The sequence below is a fragment of the Nomascus leucogenys genome, chromosome 7b, assembly GCF_006542625.1.
Source record: "Nomascus leucogenys isolate Asia chromosome 7b, Asia_NLE_v1, whole genome shotgun sequence".
NCBI lineage: Eukaryota > Metazoa > Chordata > Mammalia > Primates > Hylobatidae > Nomascus > Nomascus leucogenys.
In genome coordinates, this window is record NC_044387.1 from 10,812,034 (window position 1) to 10,831,134 (window position 19,101).

General features: G+C 59.2%; 1 protein-coding gene across 6 annotated transcripts in view; it reads right to left on the reverse strand.

Moving 5' to 3' along the window:
• Positions 1-753: 753 nt before the first annotated feature.
• CACNA1I (calcium voltage-gated channel subunit alpha1 I) overlaps positions 754-19,101 on the reverse strand; it is a 132,766-nt gene continuing 114,418 nt past the window's right edge. The window contains exons 27-37 of one of the 6 annotated variants that reach the window (XM_030815509.1): positions 18,293-18,402; positions 17,519-17,652; positions 16,582-16,652; positions 13,191-13,269; positions 12,502-12,623; positions 11,163-11,501; positions 10,740-10,847; positions 9,558-9,680; positions 7,921-8,086; positions 6,085-6,284; positions 754-4,734 (exon numbers count right to left, since the gene is read on the reverse strand). In XM_030815509.1, the coding sequence (XP_030671369.1) occupies positions 4,090-4,734; positions 6,085-6,284; positions 7,921-8,086; positions 9,558-9,680; positions 10,740-10,847; positions 11,163-11,501; positions 12,502-12,623; positions 13,191-13,269; positions 16,582-16,652; positions 17,519-17,652; positions 18,293-18,402 (2,097 nt within the window). In that variant the 3' untranslated portion in view covers positions 754-4,089. Of the gene's footprint in view, positions 4,735-6,084; positions 6,285-7,920; positions 9,681-10,739; positions 10,887-11,162; positions 11,502-12,501; positions 12,624-13,190; positions 13,270-16,581; positions 16,653-17,518; positions 17,653-18,292; positions 18,403-19,101 lie in introns of those variants that run through there. The other 5 variants (XM_030815507.1, XM_030815508.1, XM_030815510.1 and 2 more) reach the window with 5 other exon arrangements.

A 19,101-nucleotide genomic window follows, 5' to 3' on the forward strand; every position in this document is an offset into this window, starting at 1 on the left:
TGTTAGTTGGTCCTTGAAATCCCTTCTGCTTCCAAAATACAGCCATGGAACTGACATTTGCTGAATCTCAACCCGCACCAGGCTCCGGGCGGGAGGAGTAAACACGGTCCCTGTCCTTGGGTCAGCGCAATCTGATGGGGACTCACTCAAGAAACAGACTGTGCAGGCCGGGCGCGGTGGCTCACGCCTGTAATCCCAGCACCCAAGGTGGGTGGATCACCTGAGGTCAAGAGTTCGAGACCAGCCTGGCCAATGTGGCGAAACCCTGTCTCTACTAAAAATACAAAACTTAGCTAGGCATGGTAGCAGGTGCCTGTAATCCCAGCTACTCAGGAGGCTAAAGCGGGAGAATCGCTTGATCCTTGCAGTGAGCCGAGATCTTGCCACTGCACTCGAGCCTGGGCAACAGAGCGAGACTCCGTCTCAAAAAAAAAAAGAAAGAAAGAAAGAAAAAGAAATAGACAGTGCCAAAGGGTGAGTAGATTATTCTTCCCACGTGACCCTCTCGCCCAGGTCCAGCACCTCAGCCACAGCAGCAGAGTGTGGGAACCAGGCCTGCCTCCTCCCTAGCTCCACAGGCCCCCAGCCACCCAGCGGCCATGAGAGCACCCTGCCATGAGCATTGTTCTAGGTCCCCGACGCCCCAGGCCCCACGCCTGAAAATGGGGGAGGAGACACTGCCACCCCTCCCTTGAGAGAAGCCTCAGCTTGACACCCACCCCGCTGGGGAAAGAATAGCAGAGACACACGGAGAAATTCTTAAATAGGCTTCTGGGCTTTTATTCAAAACAACACTGGTGGTGGCTGCCGCTTGGTTTCTCTATACCTGGGCCATCTGGGCCAGCAGGTACCAGCGCCATCAGCAACTAGGAGGGAAGTTCATTCACACCATAGAAACTGTACAGCGACTGAGAGTGCTAGAGTCACAGCGGCCGCCCAGGCCGAGGGCTTCCTGGAGGAGGTGGCCTCTGCCTCCTCAGTAGGCTGCAGCTTGGCCCAGGCTCTGCCAGGGACACTGATTATTGCACAAAGACAAAAAAGAGTATGTGTATCTGGGCTAAAGAGCAGCTTCTAAGACCCCAAGCCCTTACACAACGCAGCAAACGGGGCTGGGGTTGGCCCTGGAAGCGGAAGGCTCTGAGCTGAGGATTTGGGGGAAGACAGGCAGACAGGCTTTACACACTCTGTCCTCCTTTAAGGGGCTGCCTGGTGCAGGAGAAGGTAGAGCAGGGGAGAGGAAGAGGGTTTGGCCAGACTGGGCCGTCTCTGCACAGATGCCAAGGTGCCTGCCCACCATCGCTCTACGGAGCCCAGCAGAGACAGCTCAGGGACCTGGGTCCCCACTTTCCCCACAGCCAGGCCCATGTGGGTTAGAGCAAATTTGTGCTTTTGTGATAGACACAAGCCTGAGGCCATGGCCCCAGACCACAGGGTTGGGGAGGAAGGAAGGGCCCTTTGCCCAACCCTCACCCATGTTGACTTTGTCCTAGCCAGTGGATCACAGCTTCCCTGGTTCTCATCTCTGTCACCCACAAGAACAAGGTCAAGTGCCTGGGATGGGCAGGCGGGGCCTCCAGGAGCCTGGGATTGGCCAGGCCATCTCCCACTGCTCCTTGCAAGGAGCTTCTCTGCCTCTGAGCTCAGCTCTTTCACCTTCTCCACATGCCCTGCTCTGTGGGCCCTGGAGCCTTCGCTCATGCCCATCCCTTTTCCTAGAACACCCGCCCCGAGGTGTCGCCTTGTTCCGGAGTCACACGGTTCAGGGTGAGGGGAGGTTTCACGTCAGACCTGCCTAGGATGTGTTCCCTGCTCAGCTGCTCTGAACCCATGTGACAGCAGGAAAGGCTGCTCAGCGGAGTCACAAGATGACCCGAGGCTGCTTGACTGGTGTCTGATCCCGTCAACTTGAAGCCCAACCTTCCACATGGTCTTCCCAGGTCATAAAGCCCCTCTTCTGGGCTCCGATACACATGTCCCTCCAGCAACACGCGGACTTGCAAAAAGTCAAGTCTGTCTGCCTCCCTCCAAATGCCAGCGCTCAGGGTCAGCCAGGAGCAGTCAAGCCTGCCCAGCCCCACTTCTTCCCCAGACAAGGTACCTCGTTCCACATAAAACCACCTCTGTGGAAAGGGAGGCAGGGCCGAGGCTCTCTGGAGCGGGCAGTGTTGAGCTTGGACCCAGCCATACCCACAGGTCTACCTGCCCCCAGGGAGGAACGGGCAATTCCTCCTGCCACAGGCACCTTGCTCAGCATCACAACTCTAGGGTGTGGAGTGGGGCCCTCCACGCCACCCCAGCTTCTTTGCTGCCAGGGCCCTGAAGGATCCTGGGCTGGCCACTTCCCCTCTCGGGGGCTCAGTTTCCCGGGTGGGCTTGACAACCCCGCCCAGCCCCCTCTCCCTCAGCCCAAAAGGGAAGGGTGCACCCAACACCCTCACCAGCCCAGCCACCAGCTGAGTTCTTCCAAGTCAGAGCTTGGGAACAAGGACAAGGCCCCCCCTCGGCAGGCCCCCCTGAAGCCCTCGGAGGGGGTCTTAGCAAAGGCAAGGTTATTGCTGAAGTACAGCATCTCCAAACTCGCGGCCTCTGCAGCCTCTCCAGATCACTGCCATGCTCCCAACCTCCTTCTTCAAACTGACTTCATGAAAGTCACTCCCTTTTAAAAAAGTAGCCTTACCTAAGCAAAATGTCTGTGAAATCACTGGTTCAATGTATTTTTTTTCCAATAAATAGTGAAATAAATGCGTAACTCTTCAAATCAAACACCCCCGCCTAGAACCCGTTTGGGAAGCACTGCTATAGTGAAAGCTGACCTGCAGTTAGGGGCAGCGGGGAGGAGAGACAGGGGCTGGCAGGTGGGGTGGGAGGATGTGGCCTCCAGGTGACGCGAAAGGCTGGGCGTGGGGATGCGGCTGGACCCAGGGCCCAGGCAGGTGCCCCCACCCCTGCCTAGAATTCGGTCAGAGCTGCTTTGCCTTGAACCTACTGGGGTGGGGGCATAGTTGCTTAGGACAGGGACAGCACAGTGTCCAGGAACAGCCACAGCTCAGCGCCCATATTGGGGATAAAAGGCATTAAGTGACTGAACAACTAACTGGCTGAGCCCAGGGGCACCTGCAGGGCAGCTGGAGCCAGCCGAGACCAGGCGGGTACCTTGGCCCCTCCAAGCAAGCCACAGCCCGCTCAGTCTCCCGCACCCTTCTTCCGCAGGCTGCCTCCACTCCCGCCCCACCCACCCCCACCCTCCTGGGGGTGGAACCCACCCCCTCAGAAGTGCTCAAGAGCTGGGGGCCTCCCCTGGGGCCAGAGCCCCACCTCAGCCTTGGAGCTGCCCTCCATCCCCCACCCCGGTCCTAAGGAAACACAGCTACTCACCCCTGATTTTTCTAAAGAGAGACATCTAACCGGTGGACTAAGGAGATGTGTGTGCTCTGGGGTGTCTATGAAAGACTTCACAATAACGAGACAGTCAGGATGACAGGACAGACACCCCGACACATGGGAGCCACGTGGGATCTTAGCAGCGTTTCTTCTTTAAAGGAAAAAAAACACACGCACACCCTGAATTGCACCTCTTCTCCAGGGCCTGGTGCCCTCAGAGGCCTGAGGGTCCTCTCCAAGCTACTCTTAACCAGGGAGGAGACATCAAAAAACACAGCTGGGACACCCCGGCAGGACCTGCGCCCTGGGGTGGGTCTGGCCAGAATCCCAGAGCGTCAGACAAAAGCCCCATCCAGGCCCTGGCCCACCTCCCACCTTTAGCACTTTCTGGAAGTCATAAGCTCTCAGTAAAAAAAATAAATATATATATATATGTCTGTCTATGTGTGTGTGTATATACATATATATATATCTGCGTATGTGTGTGTGTGTATATATATATATATATGTATATGCACTGGAAGGGCCACCGTGGGCCACGCAGGCCTGGCTAACCCAGACTCCGCTAAGCCCGGCTGTCGGGCGCCTGTGCCCTGCGGGCCCTGCGCGATCCCAGCTGTGGACGAAGTATTGCTGTCTGCTCCTGGCTCCTGAGGTAAAGAAGGTGAGACGGGGCGGACGGTGGGCGGCCGGGGGCCCCTGCGACCCTCATCTCTTCCTCTTGCTGGCGGCGTCTCCCGGCTCCAGCTCTCCGGGGAGCGGTTGCGGCGGGGGCGCCAAGGGGCCCAGGCCCATGGGCATTGGTGCCCGGCCCGGGGGGTCCTTGCTGCGGTCCGCGGCCCACGAGGGGCTCCGGGCCAGGCCGTGGGCCAGGGCGGCGGCGCGGGGGCGGCCGGGGGCGGCCAGGCTGCTGGTGCTGCTGAACTTCCTGGCGGGCGTGAGGCCGGGGGGCGGCGGCGGGGGCGGCGGGCAGAAGAGGGAGGTGAGCGAGAGGCTGCGGAGGGTCTCCGAGTGCTCGCTGCCCGCGCCCCCGCCGCCCGCGCCGCCGCGGCCCTCCTCGTCCGAGGGGTCCATGGAGTCGTGGTGGGTGCAGCCCGGGCTGGTGGAGCCCCCGCTACTGTGGCTGCGCTGATGCGCCCGCAGCCCCCGCAGGCTGAACAGGCCCCGGCCCCGCAGGCTCAGGCGGCGGCGAGCGGCGGGGGACAGGCCGGCCCGGGGTCCTGGAGCAAGCGCGGGCGGCCCCAGGGCGCGTCGAGGGCTGTCGCTCAGGGTCAGGCTGTCCTCGAGCGTGGTCTGCAGGCTGCCCGCGGAGCTGCTGGGGCTGGCGTCCAGCGACGTGTCGCTCCCGGTGGTCTGGGGGGAGGTGGGAGCGGTGGAGGCCGCCTGTGTCGGCCCCCACCCCAGCAACCTAGACGCCCCCCTCCCCAGCAACCTAGACGCCCCCCTCCCCGGCACAGCAGGCAGCAGGCAGCCCCCATCCAAGGAGCTCCCTTCAGAGCAGGGCTTCTCCCCTCCGCAAGTCCAACTTAGGCGGCAGTCACCGCAGGGCCTCCACCTGCCCCGAGAGGTCCCCCGAGAGGAGCTAGCATCCGCCTCAAACCCAGGTCAGACCCGGCCCTGCCCTTCACGGAAGGCTCCAGGCTCACTCCAAGGGGAAGCCCTGGGCCCACCGCCCTCCCCCAGGGCACGTGGCACCCCCACCGCACCCCCCATGGTCTGACGCAGCCCCAGCCCTGGCTGCTCCCACTGGTTCCGGTCCCTCCCACTTGCTCCGGCCCCTGGCCCCCACCTCCCAGCCCCGGGGGCTCCCACCTCCCAGCCCCAGGGCCCCCCATCTCCCAGCCGCCCAGCTCCCACCTCCCAGTCCCAGGGACCGCCACCTCCCAGCTGCCCAGCCCCCACCTCCCAACCCTGGGGCCCCCCACCTCCAGCCCCTCCCCAGGAGCTGTTCTCCCTGCCTGTCCACCACGGAGTAGACTTTACTCTGCAGACATTTATTTTGGTTATCACCCCTCCTGCACCCCCGCAGCTCACTCTCAGCACTAAACAGTGAGCCCAGCAGGCAGGGAGTTTGTGTCCTGCCCGCCAGAGCATACAGCCTGGTGTGACGGGGTCAGTCACCCAATGAATCAACCCCATTCACTGCACTGTGGGAGCCGGCACGGCCCCATTTCCCCACCCCCACAACAGAGCCCTCAGTACTTCAGACCCCTGTGTGCCCGTGGGTAGGAGGGCTGTGGCCCTGGCCAATCCAGTACGGGGGACCCTGCAGCCTGAGGCTTCTCATCCACCAGACCTGCCCTCCCACCTCCATTCCTAGTAATCAAGCCCCTACTCACACCCACCCAGAGCACCCAGGGTGTCCTCCCCGCTGCCAGCACCCCGCCACCCTGCAAAACCTCCAGTACTCCTCCTCCTCCCGTCCCCTCAAGCTAGGGATCACGGGCCTCTCCCAGACCCCCCTTGGGGTCTTCCCCACACTCTGCTGTCCCCAGGACCCAGCCCTGCCCACTCCATCCACCCCAGTGCTACCTCCCCCTCCAGTCTCAGCATCACCCCAGCGTTCCCAAACCCCCTTGCACGGTGGTGCCCTGGGCCTTTGGTTGGGTCCTTCCCCTCCCAGTCCCTTGGACTTCCAGGCCTGGCTTAGATCCTGCCCCTTGCCCACAGACCAGTGCTCTGGGGCCTGGGAGGTGTCGGTACCTGCCGGAGGAGGGTACAGTTGACCCTTGGTGACCGCAGAGATGCCCAGGAGCCCTGCAGTGCAATCTTGGGGAGGGTTCCAGTGCCGGTGCCCTTTTCTGGGCCTTTCTGGCTGGCAGACACTGCAGGGTGGAAGAACTCGGCTGGCATGGGCAGGAGAGGGCTGGAGGCGTCCGGGGAGAAGGGACTTGGGGGTGCTGCTGGGAAAGGAGGAGACAGAGCTGAGGGAGCACGCTCAGGCCAGGGGGCAGCCCCTAGAAGGTGGCATTGAGCACCAATCTCACTGGGCCAGCAGGGAGGGGCCACCTAATAAACTGACTGTGAGACCGTGGGCAAGTCCACCCCTCTAAGCCTTCGTTTACCCAAGAAGAGCAAGAGAGAAATCCTGAACCAGCCCTTTTGATTCCAGGGGGTGGGGGCCCTGGGTAAAGACACAGCTTTTGGAGGCAAGCAGACCCGGGCTCAAGCCTAGGTCTCTTCCTCTGCAAAAGGGAACAAGATGCCATCTTGAGGGGCATAAGGAGAAGAAACAGCTGGAAGCTCCCAGCTCAGTACCAAGTACACAGCAGGTGCTCACTGGATCAGTCCCCTCCAGGTCCTGACCCCACCACGGGGCCTGGCCAGGCCTGGGGGCCACTGTGGGACAGCAGGTGGGTTGGGGCATCCCAGCCCCGGGTCAGGCGCTGCACTGGATGGCAGGTCAGTCTGGCCTGGTTGGCTGCACGCGGTGAGGGGCAGGGACGGGGGTGGGGGGTCTGAGGGCTGGGGCAGGTCTGGGTGTGGGGGGCGTAGGGGGTAGCAGCAGCCTCTGCCCACAGTCCTCTCCACGCCTTACAGGTTGAGGGTGAGATAATGGAAGAATGTACCCAAGACAGCTGGACAGTGCGAAAGTCCCGGCTGGGGTTCCTATGCCATACCATCTTACCATTTAAGGAAAACGTAAATAAATGGTTGGCTAAAGGGAACGAGATTGCATTCCACCAGAATGGCTCTCGGGTCAGCCCCGTGCCCTGAATTCTGGTTTGGGAGGTCTGGGATCTTGGCATCTCAGCCACCCTGGCCAGCTGAGAGCCCATCAGCTTTAGGGAGGGTGCCCAGGAAAGTCACCCCACGCCTGGCTCCTGGGAGGTGTCCCGGAAGGGTACTTGGGGTGGGCTCAGAGTCTTAGGCATCGCTCTTCTGCTGGGCTCCTCATCTCTCTGCCTCCCTCCACAGCCAGTGCTGTGAAACCAGGTTCCTGCCACCCTCCATGAGGACCACAACAAAGATGAGCCCATGAGGGCAGGCCAGCTTAGTCCCCTGGCCCTGTGCCCAGAGCCCAGCCACGGGCCCAAAGTACAAACAGAACACTGCAGGTAGGGCTAAAGGATAAGTATCAGGAATTTACAAAAGGGCTATTGAAGACACCAGGCTTTCCTACGTTTAACATCCCCGTGTATATGAGGATCTGTGGCCTACACACCTCTCAAATTCAGCTCTAGAAAAACACCACAATAATCTGGCAGCTTTCCTTCTGCTTGATACTGAGAGCCATGTGTACCCACCTCTTTCCATTTTCACCATGGCTCCTAGGAAGCTCAGCATGAAGCTTCCTTTAGATGCTTAGGTTTTTGTTACAATTACCTCATCTTTTTGTACTATTTGGCTCTTGATCTTTTATCATTGTTATATCAGGCCTGAGAGTCTATCTCTCATTGTCAGATATCCATCTGGTTCTTTCTATACTAAATATAATAATCTGGGTAAAAATACAAAGGAAAAAATTCAGCCATCTCCCTCTGAAGCAGATGCCCAAGATGAGGGCTGTGGGGAGCTGGCAGGGCTCCCACCCCTCACCTTGACTGCTCTCATGTTTCAGCCAGGACCGGACAGGGTTGAATGGGATCTCCTCCATCTCACACAGGAAGTTCTCTGGATCCGGTGAGACAGCCGTAGAGGACAAGGGGAAGAAGCATTCGCCCAGGTCTCCCACATGCATGGGCTCAGGTGGGTCCAGCTCACCCTGCAAGGAAAGGGAGGTAGGATGGGGCAGGACTGGGAAGGGGGACAGCTGCCCTCATGACCTGCTCCACGGCCCCTTGCTTAACTAGGCTACCCTTATGGCTAGCTAGTCTGACCTTCCTCTCACCTCCTCTACCTCACCATCTTCCAAAACCCCATGAAAGGAATCCACCTCCGAATGCCCACTGGATGCCCCAGGCAGTTGGTGATTTCCCCTGGTACAGACCCTGGCCCAGCGAAGAAGCCAGGTCAAGGCTAGCGAAGGCATTAGAAGACAGGCTGAGTGGCCACACGAGTGTCCTGTGAGCATGACCTTGGGTAGGTCCCTTCCCTTTGCTGAGCCTGTTTCTGCATCCAAGGAGAGTCACGCCTTTCTTCCTAGGCATTCCCTGGCCCCCACATTCCTCAGCCCTGCAGCCCAGAGTGACCCTTCCCAGGAGAGCCGCCTTAATGCCCCCTCCAAGGCAGATGAACTCGTGCCACTCCGACCTCCGATGACTGGCTGAGTCTGGCACAAAAGACTGCACCCTGCCCAAGTCCAACTGAGTCCCAGAAACTGTGCACCCTGATATCCTTTGTAGGAGAGCAGTGTGGGGGTACGGGGAGCTGCAGCAACTGTTAGCAATCAGGGAGGGGACCAAAATGACATGGAAGGGACAGGAAAAACTGGCCCCACAGCCTACTCTGAGCTGATGGAGGGCCAGCCTAGGGGGCAGAGGTGCCAAGCCCAGGGTATCCCCCAGCTGTCCCTTACACCCCCCACCCCCAGCAGGGCAGGACCACTTTGACCTTGGGATCAGGAGCCCGGGTCTTGATGTCTCACCCCCTAAGACTGCAGGATCAGCAAGAGCCCCTTCCTGGCCTGCAGGCCTCCTCAGACTGACCCCCTGGGGTGCAGAGGTTTGGGGTCCAGCCTCAGGGGTGGCTTCCTGCTCTGTCATTCCTGGCTGTGTGATGTGAGCATCACCCCACTTCTTGGAACCCCCATTTCCTCATGTGTGAAGTGGGGACAAACCATCCCTGCTGCACAGAGCCGTGGGGCAGACAAACAGCTGGCACGGGCAGAGCGCCTGCACATAGTGGGTGCTTGTGCCTGATGCGACTCCCCCCTGCACATAGCAGGTGCTTGTGCCTCACACGACTCCCCCATTCGCTTCAGCCTCACAGCCCCGCCGGCCAGGGATGACCCCCGTGGAATGGACCAAAAAATACTCAAAGCAACAAGAAGCAGCCAGTGCTGCTGGGTGCCAGGTTGGAGTGCTGGCTGGGCTTGTGGCTGTGTGACCTCAGGCAAATCACTCCACCTCTCTGAGCCCTACTGCCCTCATCTGTCCAACAGGAGATGAAGGCCTAGCACACAGTGGGTTCCATTTACATGGTAGACTGGAAAGATGGGGGGGTCCTGCCTGGGTGGGCAGGGGCCAGGCTTCGAGGACAGACCCGCCTGCTCAGGAGTCCCCAGGGGAGCTCACCTTGCTGTCTTTGGGGCCAGGTGGGCAGGCCGTGGGGTCCTCGAGACTCAGGTCGTCGCCCAGCAGGATGGACGAGGACCTGTCTGAGTTCAGGGAGAAGGCCTCCGTCTCAGCCAGCTGCACCTGCAGGAAGAGGGGGTGGCCTCGGGTCACCCCAGGGTTGGGATGAGCAGACCTGGGTCCTGGGGCATGCAGCCACAGGCCTGAGGCTCTGAAGAGAGATCGAGCAGTGGTCAGAAAGGTCCAGACACCTGCTGGACACGGATGATGTGTCCATCCTGTGCAGGGGCCCAGCCTGGGTGACATGCGATGGTGACACAGTGGCCACCTCCAGTGGAAGCCAGCCCCGAGTGGCCCATCTTGCTATCTGGGCCTAAGGGCAGGTGAGTTGCCATGGGCTGTGAACTCCACAGCTGTCTGCTTGCCCCTAGACCAAGTGCCCATCAAGACTGGGCTGGACTTGACTCTATGGCCCCATGTGGATGATCTGCACAGCATGTCACAGGCAGGGGACACTGCAGGGCCCAGAGACACTAGAGAATCTGCAGCCACCACGGGGCAGGGGCGTGGGGCAGCCCAGACCTCCAGCTCCTGCTGATGGTTCCTGGGGACCCGCCCTGCAGCCACCTGAGGCTGGGGCCACCCGGGGGGCTGGAACACCCCAGGGAGAGTTCAGGGGCCCACACTGCTGGGGAGAAGGGAGAGGGCTAACTGCACCTGCCCTAGAGGCAGGCCTATGGGAACCCCTGAGCTGGGTGGGCCTAGGCCCCAAGCTGGAGGCTAGGGCAGGGCACCTGGAGGAGGTTGAGTGCCAGGATGATGCCCTGGGGGAAGAGCGGGCAGATGACCCCTCATGTCACAGGAAGGGCAAGCTGTCCTGCAAGTGACACACAGGCTCCCTGTCTGGCACCTGCAGCACACAAGGTGGGGCAGCTGCCCTACCCAAGCACCTACTGTGTGCGGCATGGTGCTGGGGTCGGCAGCTGCGGCCACCACACCACAGGCCCACACCTAGCCCTGGCTCAGGGAGCCAATCTGCCCCAGCCGTGGAAGCTACATGTGCCCACGTTGACCCAGCCTGGTCTCTACGGCCCAGAACCAGGCTCTGCCCTCGGGCAGGCCCCTCACCAGGTTTCATGCTGCCCCTGCCACAAGGGGCCGGGCCTCCCGGGCTGCCATTACCTCTTGCTTGTCATGGTGACACTTCTTGCAGCCGGCGGGCGAGGAGTAGTGGTGGAAGATGGAGCCCGAGAGGTTGTCGATGATGGTCAGCTCCCCCTCCAAGGAGTCCTTGATGATTAAAGAGACGCTGTCCAGCCACAGGTTCTCCTAGGCGGACGGGGACGGGGTGGGGACAGGCGGGATTATCAGCCGGGTCCCGGGGCTGCGGGGTGGGCAGGACACAGCTGCCCTCCCGGTTGGTTCTCTGCGCCCATGGCCTGGGACCGACCCCCTCATCACAGGGTCACCCCTTCTATGGAGCTGAGCAGGGTGGGGCCCAGAAAGACGGAGGTCTCCGTGCAAGGCCTCCCTGGCCCCGCTGCCCATCTGGCCCTGCGGTGCCCCCCCTCTGGCGACCCTCGCACCTCTCCAGCCCCTGCCCACCTGGGCAGGCGAGTAGCAGCGCCGGCACAAGCCGCCCTCGGTGTCGCCCCCGCCGCCCGCCCCTCCCGGCCCTCGGCCAGGGGCGCCCGGGGAGCCGGCAGGCAGCCTCGGGCCAGGGCCCAGGCCGTGGGCCATCTCCAGCTCGAGCTCGGCATCCATCTCGGCGTCCTCCTGTGCCTCCTTGTTGCTGTCGTCCAGGTGCTTCATGAGCACAGCCACCACCACGTTGATGAGCACGAACTGCGCGGTGAGCACGAAGCTCACGAAGTACAGCGGCGACACAAACTGCAGGCTGCTCAGGCAGCTGCGCTCGTCGTGGGTGCAGTCCCGCAGCGTGTCCTGCGTGGCAGGGAGGGCGGTGAGGATGAGGATGAGGACATCCCAGAGGCTGCTGGAGGCAGAGGCCAGTCCAGGGCCATGCGCAGAGGCAGCAAGACCGAGATTCAACCCCCCAGACGGCCCCTGGCTGCCCTGCCCCACTCTGCCTTGTGGCAGCATCTGCCTGCCTCAGCTCCCGCTAAGTCCCCACATGGACAGACGGATGGCCCAGCGCCCTCTCCTCCTCTCTTGCTCCCGCCGACATCACCCTCCCCACAGCTGGCCTGCTTCCCTGGGACACAGTCAGGCCTGAGAAGGGGCATCTGGGGCTTCCTTCAGGGGCCCCTGGGGAGTAGGGTGCATTCGGGACCAGGGCCTCCCTGTCCTTCCTTTCTGGTTTTTCAGTTCAACCCCCAACCACAAAGCCCAAGAAGACTCCACCACCTTCCCGCCCTGGGCCAAGGAGATTGGCCGCCTCTCCCAGCACCCCGGCTTCCTGCCCCCTTGCTGGGGGCACTGGGGGCTCTGCAGGGTGGAGGTGGGAGGCAGAACAGGCCTACCACTGCCCTCTCCACCCTAGGGCCCCGGAACCGAGGCCTCACCCCTGTCCTCTGGGAGCCCCTCCTGCCCTTCCCAGCCCAGCCCGGGTTGCAGCCCAGGCCAGGGAGCCTCTGCCGGGTGACCTGGTCAGTGCGGCAATCACTAGAGGGCCTGGCCCTGGCCTTCGGGCCTGCCTGGGCCCCAGGTCCCCTCTGGAACTGGGTGGAGTTGTCTCCCCTAGAATCTGAGCCCCGATCCCAGGCAACGCTAGGGGATGGGGCAGTGGTAGACAGGGGGCCTGGTCTGGCTCAGCTCTCGCCACTGTGCTGGTCCCGGGCAGGCCCCTCCACTCCTCTGTGCCCTGCACACCCCTCCCATGTGTGGTGGGGCCCTGGGTGGGCTGAGCCCTGAGCAGCAGGACCAGCATCCTCACTGTCCCAGCACCTGGCTGATTTCTCCACCCCAGCCCGCCCAGGAGTACCTTCATGATCCCGTTCCAGTTGTCACCCGTGGAGACCTGGAAGAGTGTGAGGAAGGCCATGCCGAAGTTCTCGAAGGTGGCATGCCGGCTCATGCCCTCGCATGGGTTCTCGTCGTTGCAGACTGGAAGCAGGGAGGAGGTCAGCCCTGCCCAGTGGCAGAGCGCCTGCGGGGCTCACCCTGACCCGGTGCCTCCCGCCTCGCCTCAGAACCCTCATCACACCCTAGGAGGGGCCTGCAGACTGTGCGCGGCCCACAGATAAACTGAGGCTCGGGGAGATGGCACATGAGCTGGGGCTCAGGTTTGGGTGAGTCTGGCTCTGCCCCCCGCCGAAGAATGGGTTTCTGAGAGAGAAGGTGAAATGGGGTGAGGGCCAGCCCCTCGGGGAACCCTGCTTTCCGGAGCCATCCCGGTGCAGGGCGGAGCTCAGCAAGCGCTCTGTTGCTCTCTCCCCCGCCCTGGCCTCTCCACTTGCTGGGGTGGCGCTGGCTCAGGACAGGCGCCAACACCGGGGTAGGGAGGGCAGTTTCCCTGGGAGACCAGACAGCTGAGGGCCCTGCTGTAGGCATCTCCCCAATACAAAGACCCTGATGTGACGGGCTTAGGGGTCTCAGGCCTCCCCCGCCCCCCCAGTTCATCCTGCAGCCCTGCTGTACCCCCACCACGGGCCTGCTCTGGGACTCACTCACCCAGCTTCCCGAAGAGCTCCACCCCGAGAGCGGCGTAGATGAAGAAGAGCAGCATGAAGAGGAGGCCCAGGTTGCCCACCTGCGGGAGGACAGGTGAGGCCGGGTGGGGCTGGGGAGCGGGTGGGGGCGTACCAGGCCTGGGAAGGGTGGAGGCTGGGGCAGTGGGGGTGGGCAGCCTGAGGGTCAGAGCAGCTGTAACATTCCCCCAGGCTGTGTGTCCACGTCTGCCACCCCCACAGGACCTGGAGGGCAGGCTGAGTCCAGCACAGGGCTCAGAATAACAAGAAAACACGTGTGCCGCCTTTACCACGAGCTGCCCTCTTTCCAGCACTCAAGGTTCATGAGCTCACTTCCTCCTCACAATAATCCATGAACTATCTTTTATCCCCATTCTTCAGAAGAAGAAGGAGACAGACTGAGAGGTGACATCACTTGTCCAGAGTCGCACAGCTAGTAACTGGTAGGACAGGGGTCCAAACCCAGCAGGCTGGCCCCAGGGTCCATGCACACAATCTACGCTACACACCTTGCGTGGCTACCAAGGTTGAATGGATGGATGAACGAAGGGAAGGAAGGGAGAAGGCAGGAGGTCTCAGCACTAACACTAGCTCCTCTACGAAACCACCGAAATGCACTTGTCCCTGTCACTGTCATCTGCTGGTCTGGGAAATCTTCAAGAGCAGGAACACAGCTGCATGAGGTCAGATTTGCCTCCTTGGGCCAGCAATGAGGCCTGGCCATAGAGAGGAGGGAAGGCAGGAATCACGCAGGCCCGTGGGCCCCAGAAGCCTCTGCAAACCTGGCCACCCCCGTCCCACAGCTCCTGTGGGAGAAAGTGTCCCAGATTCCAAACCTAGTTCAAATCTATCCATGCACTGGAGACCACCTTTAACTCATGCTATGGATAAGATGAGGCTCAAACACATTCTTGCCCTAGAAATGAAGTATCTCTTAGAACCCTCAGAAGGCCTGCGTGAAAAGAATCAGGAGACATTCACATTAACTGCTGAAAAGTAAACCCCATTGATCACACTCCTCAAGTTTCTCTGCTCCACTCCAGAGCAGGGTTTCCTGGCCAGCTGTTCTACACTGCTAGTGTCTGACTAATTAAATGATGTTCCCTTCATTAATAAAACAAGCACTTACTGAGCGCCCGTGAGGCCAACTGTAAGGCCCTGACCGCCGAGAAGGATCTGGCGTGGTCGAGGCAATAGGAATTCAGCTTTGTGCCCTGCACAGGCCGGGGCGGGCCGCATCTCTTAACCAGGATTGCCTTCAGCTTTTCTATCTGTCCCCTCCCTGCCGTCAGCATCTCAGAGCTGGCAGGGTTGCAGCAGCCTCCTCACCATCTTCCCTGCCTCCAGCCTCTCCCTCCAATCCACGCTCCTCCCAGCCATCAGAGCCACTTTCTCGAAGGCAGCTCTCGCTGCAACCTTCCTTGTCTAGAACCCTCCTGTGGCACCTGCTGCCTGCAAGATAAAGCCCGATTTTGCTGCCCTGGCATTGAAGGTGTGCTGTGACCTGGCCCCCAGGGACCCCCTCCCAGCCTGATCTTCCAACCCCACACACTCCAGCCACACAGAAAACAGCCCCACAGTGCCTTGGCATATTATTTTCCCTCTGCAGGGAGGACCCTCTGTCTTTGTCTGGAAAATGCCTCCTCCCCACCCCTCAAAGCCCAGTCCATGGGTCACCTCCCCTGAGAAGCCTTCTCTGATGCCTCCTCTTCTTGGGGAAGAGCTTGGTGGGAAGAGGCTGAATTTTCATTTTCCTAGCACTTTACATAGATTTGAGGAAATGGCCAATGTCCATACAACAACATGAGCAACAGCAAATGGATTTTGAGGGGTAAGCACCATTTCATGGCCAGTGGCACTTGGCACGTGCTTCTTCTAAAGTGCTAATGCACTTGTAATGACTACCATGGGTCTGCTGCTGGAGGCTGGGATGTCCTGAACATCTCCATGTGCCGTGCCCCGTGCCAGCTCCACACTGGATTTGGGAGTCATGATAGGACCACCCAGGGGTCAGAGCATGGGGAAGGGGAGTGGGAGCAAGGAGGCCAGGGAGGCCGAGCCACACACCTGCCATCCCCATCCCTAGCAGCCTCTTACATGGCACTTCCCATAAACCAGGCCTCTTAAGTGCTTTATAAGCTTTAACCATCTGACACCTCACTGCCGCCCTTTGAAATAAGCGCTTCAGTGAGCGATGCTTCACCACCATCCTCATTTCACAGGCAAGGAAACTGAGGCACGAAAAGCTAAGTCACATGCCCAGGGCCCAGGCTTTGCTCTCAGGCATTATGGCCCAAGCCGGGGCTCCAATCTACTTCCTGTCAGCACAGCCTGCAGCCCAACATCACCCCCATCTCCCATGGGACAAAGTCCCCTGAAGGGATTTAGTGTTAGGAAAAACCACGTCTCTGAATGAATGCCCTTGCTTTCCATCCAGACCATGCCACTTTCCCTTTATACCAAGGCTGCTGGGAAGCTCACACCAAATTCAGGAACAGAACTCACCCACGTCCTTAGCCCCGGTCCCTGAAAGAATTAGCTCTGCTTCCACCTTCCCTGGGCTGTTAATCTTGTATCCTCGTTTTTAATGTGCAGTATCTGTGCCTTGTATTTTAAGGCGCCTGAAGTTCCTGATGACTCGATGAGTCATAATGAATAAACAAATGTGCCTGAGGCTCAGCTGAGAGCAGAGGCCACCCTGAGGGGAGGGGGAAGGGGAACCTCAAGCAGGCAAGACAGCAGGGGAGGGAAGGACTGGGATTGCAGAATTCCCAGGAGGATGAAAAAGGTGCCCTCTGTGGCCCTGATCACATCTCCCCTTTCACTAACCACAGGGTGCGGGTAGAGCAACTTCCCTAACTTCTCAGATCCCCACCTGGTCAGAGTCTCATGCTGCCCCTCCTGGAATGCCATCTCGGAACTTCTCCATCCACACTGCCCCCTCCTTCTGCCAAGCCACCCTTGGAAGTCAAGCTCAAAGGTCCCCTTTCCTAGGCTGCCTTCCCTGATCTCCCCAGGGAGTGTCTAGCACTCTTCTCTCTCTGGAGCATGCTAGGGGTCCCTCCCCACATTTCCCTGAAGTATCCATCTCCCTCCACCAGCCTGGGGGCAACCAAGGGCACATTGTGGACCCTCAGTGCGTGCAGAGGGCTGGACACAGAGTGGCACTGGCAACCACGTGATGAAGCCAGAAGAAAGAGGCATAAAGGGACCCTTCCTGCCTCTCAGCTCCTGGCTCAAAATGCATCCCCAGAGACAGCATCTGCCCTGGCTCTGGCAGATGTGAGGAGAAGGGAAATCAGGGCCTTCCTGCCCCAGGGCCCAGCCTGACACTGATGACCCCTAGGAGGGCTGCCAGCAAGAGTGGCTCTTACCTGGGGCAAAGCTTGCACCACCGTGTCCAGCAGGGCCCGCATCCCTGTGGCCATCTTCAACAGCTTCAGCACTGCGGGCGAGACCCAGCCCCGCCCACTCAGCCACAGGCCAGTGGGGACGTGTGTGTGCAAGTGTGTAAACTCGGGAGAAGAGAACATGAAGGCACGTGCAAGCAGAGTCCGGCTCTCAGATGCCACATTACAAGAATGTGGGTGCAGCCACAGGGTGAGTGGGGCATGCACAAAAACATGTGGACACAAGGCATGGGTGTCACTGTAAAAAAGCCCCCGAGGACGGGGCATACTCATGGGAACTGAGGTCTATGAAGTGTGTGAATGAGTGTGCTATGAACTGTCATGGGCACAAAGGACCAGCGTGAGTGGCCACATCTCTTCTCTTCCCCTCTCGATAAAGAGGACTCTGGCATCACTCGCTGAGTTTCTGGCAGGCAGAAGAGCAAGACACACCTGGGCTCGCCCTGAGGCAGGAGGCTTTTAAAAGGAGTGTACGAACTACCTTGAGGAGGGGGAGAAGGGTCTCTGAAGACCGTGCATCCCAGTCACTGTGTTTGAGAAATGCCAGCGAGGAGCTGGAGGTGTTTCACATCTTCCCAGTTGGACTGGGTTCCTTGCACCACACTCTGAGACTGGACCCCATGGGTCATGGCGTTATAAGGAAGTGGGAGTGTGTATCCATGTGTGCTATGCAAAGCTGCCTGTGTGTTGGGGGAGGTGTGTGCACACAGAGGGTGCACGCGTGTGTGTTAGCTGTGTGCCTCCCGGCTCCTGCTCACCCCTGCTCAGCAAGGAGCCCACCATGCCTGCAAACTCCTGCCTCCACCTCTCCCCACCCTACTCCTGTGTGCTCTCATCAGGCAATGAGGAGTCTCATCCCTCCCGTTTGTCCCTGTTCCCTGTCCCACCCCTTGCCCCTCACCTCGGGCAATGCGCAGAACCCTCATGATGCGGATGATGGTGGGGTTGATGGGCAGGGCCGCGTTGATCTCGATCTCCTCCAGGGTGATGCCCATGACTGACAGTAGCACAATGGCCAGGTCTAGCTGGTTCCATCTGCTCAGCCGTGCATGGGAGGGCAGGAGTGGGCATGAGGAGGATCCCTCTGGTTCAGACACACCTTAGTGGGGGGAGCCTCCCAGGTCCTGACCCTTCTATTGTGGCCCATTAGGCTGTGTGGCTGCCCTCCCTTACTAGCCCCTCCTAACGCCACTGGGTCCAGGCCCCTTTCTGCTCCCCATAGCCATCACTCCCTCAAGCAAGGGGCTGATCGGGATAAATAAATATCTCTGGCCTCCTGCAGGAGAGGAGGCATGGACTGTGACTTCCAAGTCTAATCTTGAGATGGCTGCTCTCTCTGTGGGGCCTTAGGCTAGTCCATCAACTTCTTTGAGCCTCACTATTCCCTTCAAAAAGGAGTATTAGCATGAGGCAGACCCTGCTCTGCCTATAGGGTAGAGACAACCTACCAAAGATGAGCCAAGAAGGGCCAGGTAGAATGCCGTACACCCATCAGATGATACCATAATCATTTCCCGTTCAGGGCTATAAGCAACAGCTGGGGCGCCTGTCCATCAATGCCTAGATGCTTACTGGTTCCCCTCTTCAGGCTGCTCCAGGCTTCCCTAAGGGTCAGGACTGCTTCTTCATCCTGCAGTCTACCCTATTACTGCCCTAATCCAGCCTGGCCACTCACCGGTCCTTGAAGAAGCGCCTCAGACCAAATGCCACCAGCTTCAGCACAGCCTCCAGCACAAAGACAGTGGTGAACATATAGTTGCAGTACTTGAGGGCTGTCTCCAGGGACTATGGAGGAACAAAGAGAAGCATGATCCAGGGCACATGACCTGTTCCACAACCTTCCTCCACTCAGAAAGTCTCTGCCTTTTAAGGAGAGAATTTAGTCCATTTACTTTTAGTGTAATTATTTATATGCTGCTTTTATTCTTTCCATCTTAATGTGTACTATTTATTTTATGTTGTTATTCCTTCTGTTTCCTTTTTCTTATTTATGTGTATCTGGTCGAGTTGGTACCTTTGGAGGCAATATAGGGTATTAATGAAGAGCTACTGAGCCAGATTGCCTACATTTGAATCCTGGCTTAGTGCTCACTCCATATTCACCATATGATCTTGAGTAAGTCATTTCATCTTAGAAAGCTGGTATGCAAATTAAATGAACTAATAGTTCAGTGCTGGAAACAGAACAATACTTGTTAAATGTAAGCTATTATTATTCCATTTTTCCTGTTAATTTGGAAGTTCTATAATTATTGTTTCATTCTGCCAATGGTTATCTTTCTTTTTTCTGCATTCATAATATTCCTCTCCCATCATTTGAAATAAGGTATTAATTCCACACCTGGAGGCTCTGCTTCCCTCTTCTTCCCCTCCAACTCCATCAGGGTTTTTAGAATGCACTTGCTCCTCACATGCCCCTCACATACCTGGTCTGCAACAAGCTAGGAAATGGTCATCCTCACCCACCCCCAGTGTTTGCCTGAA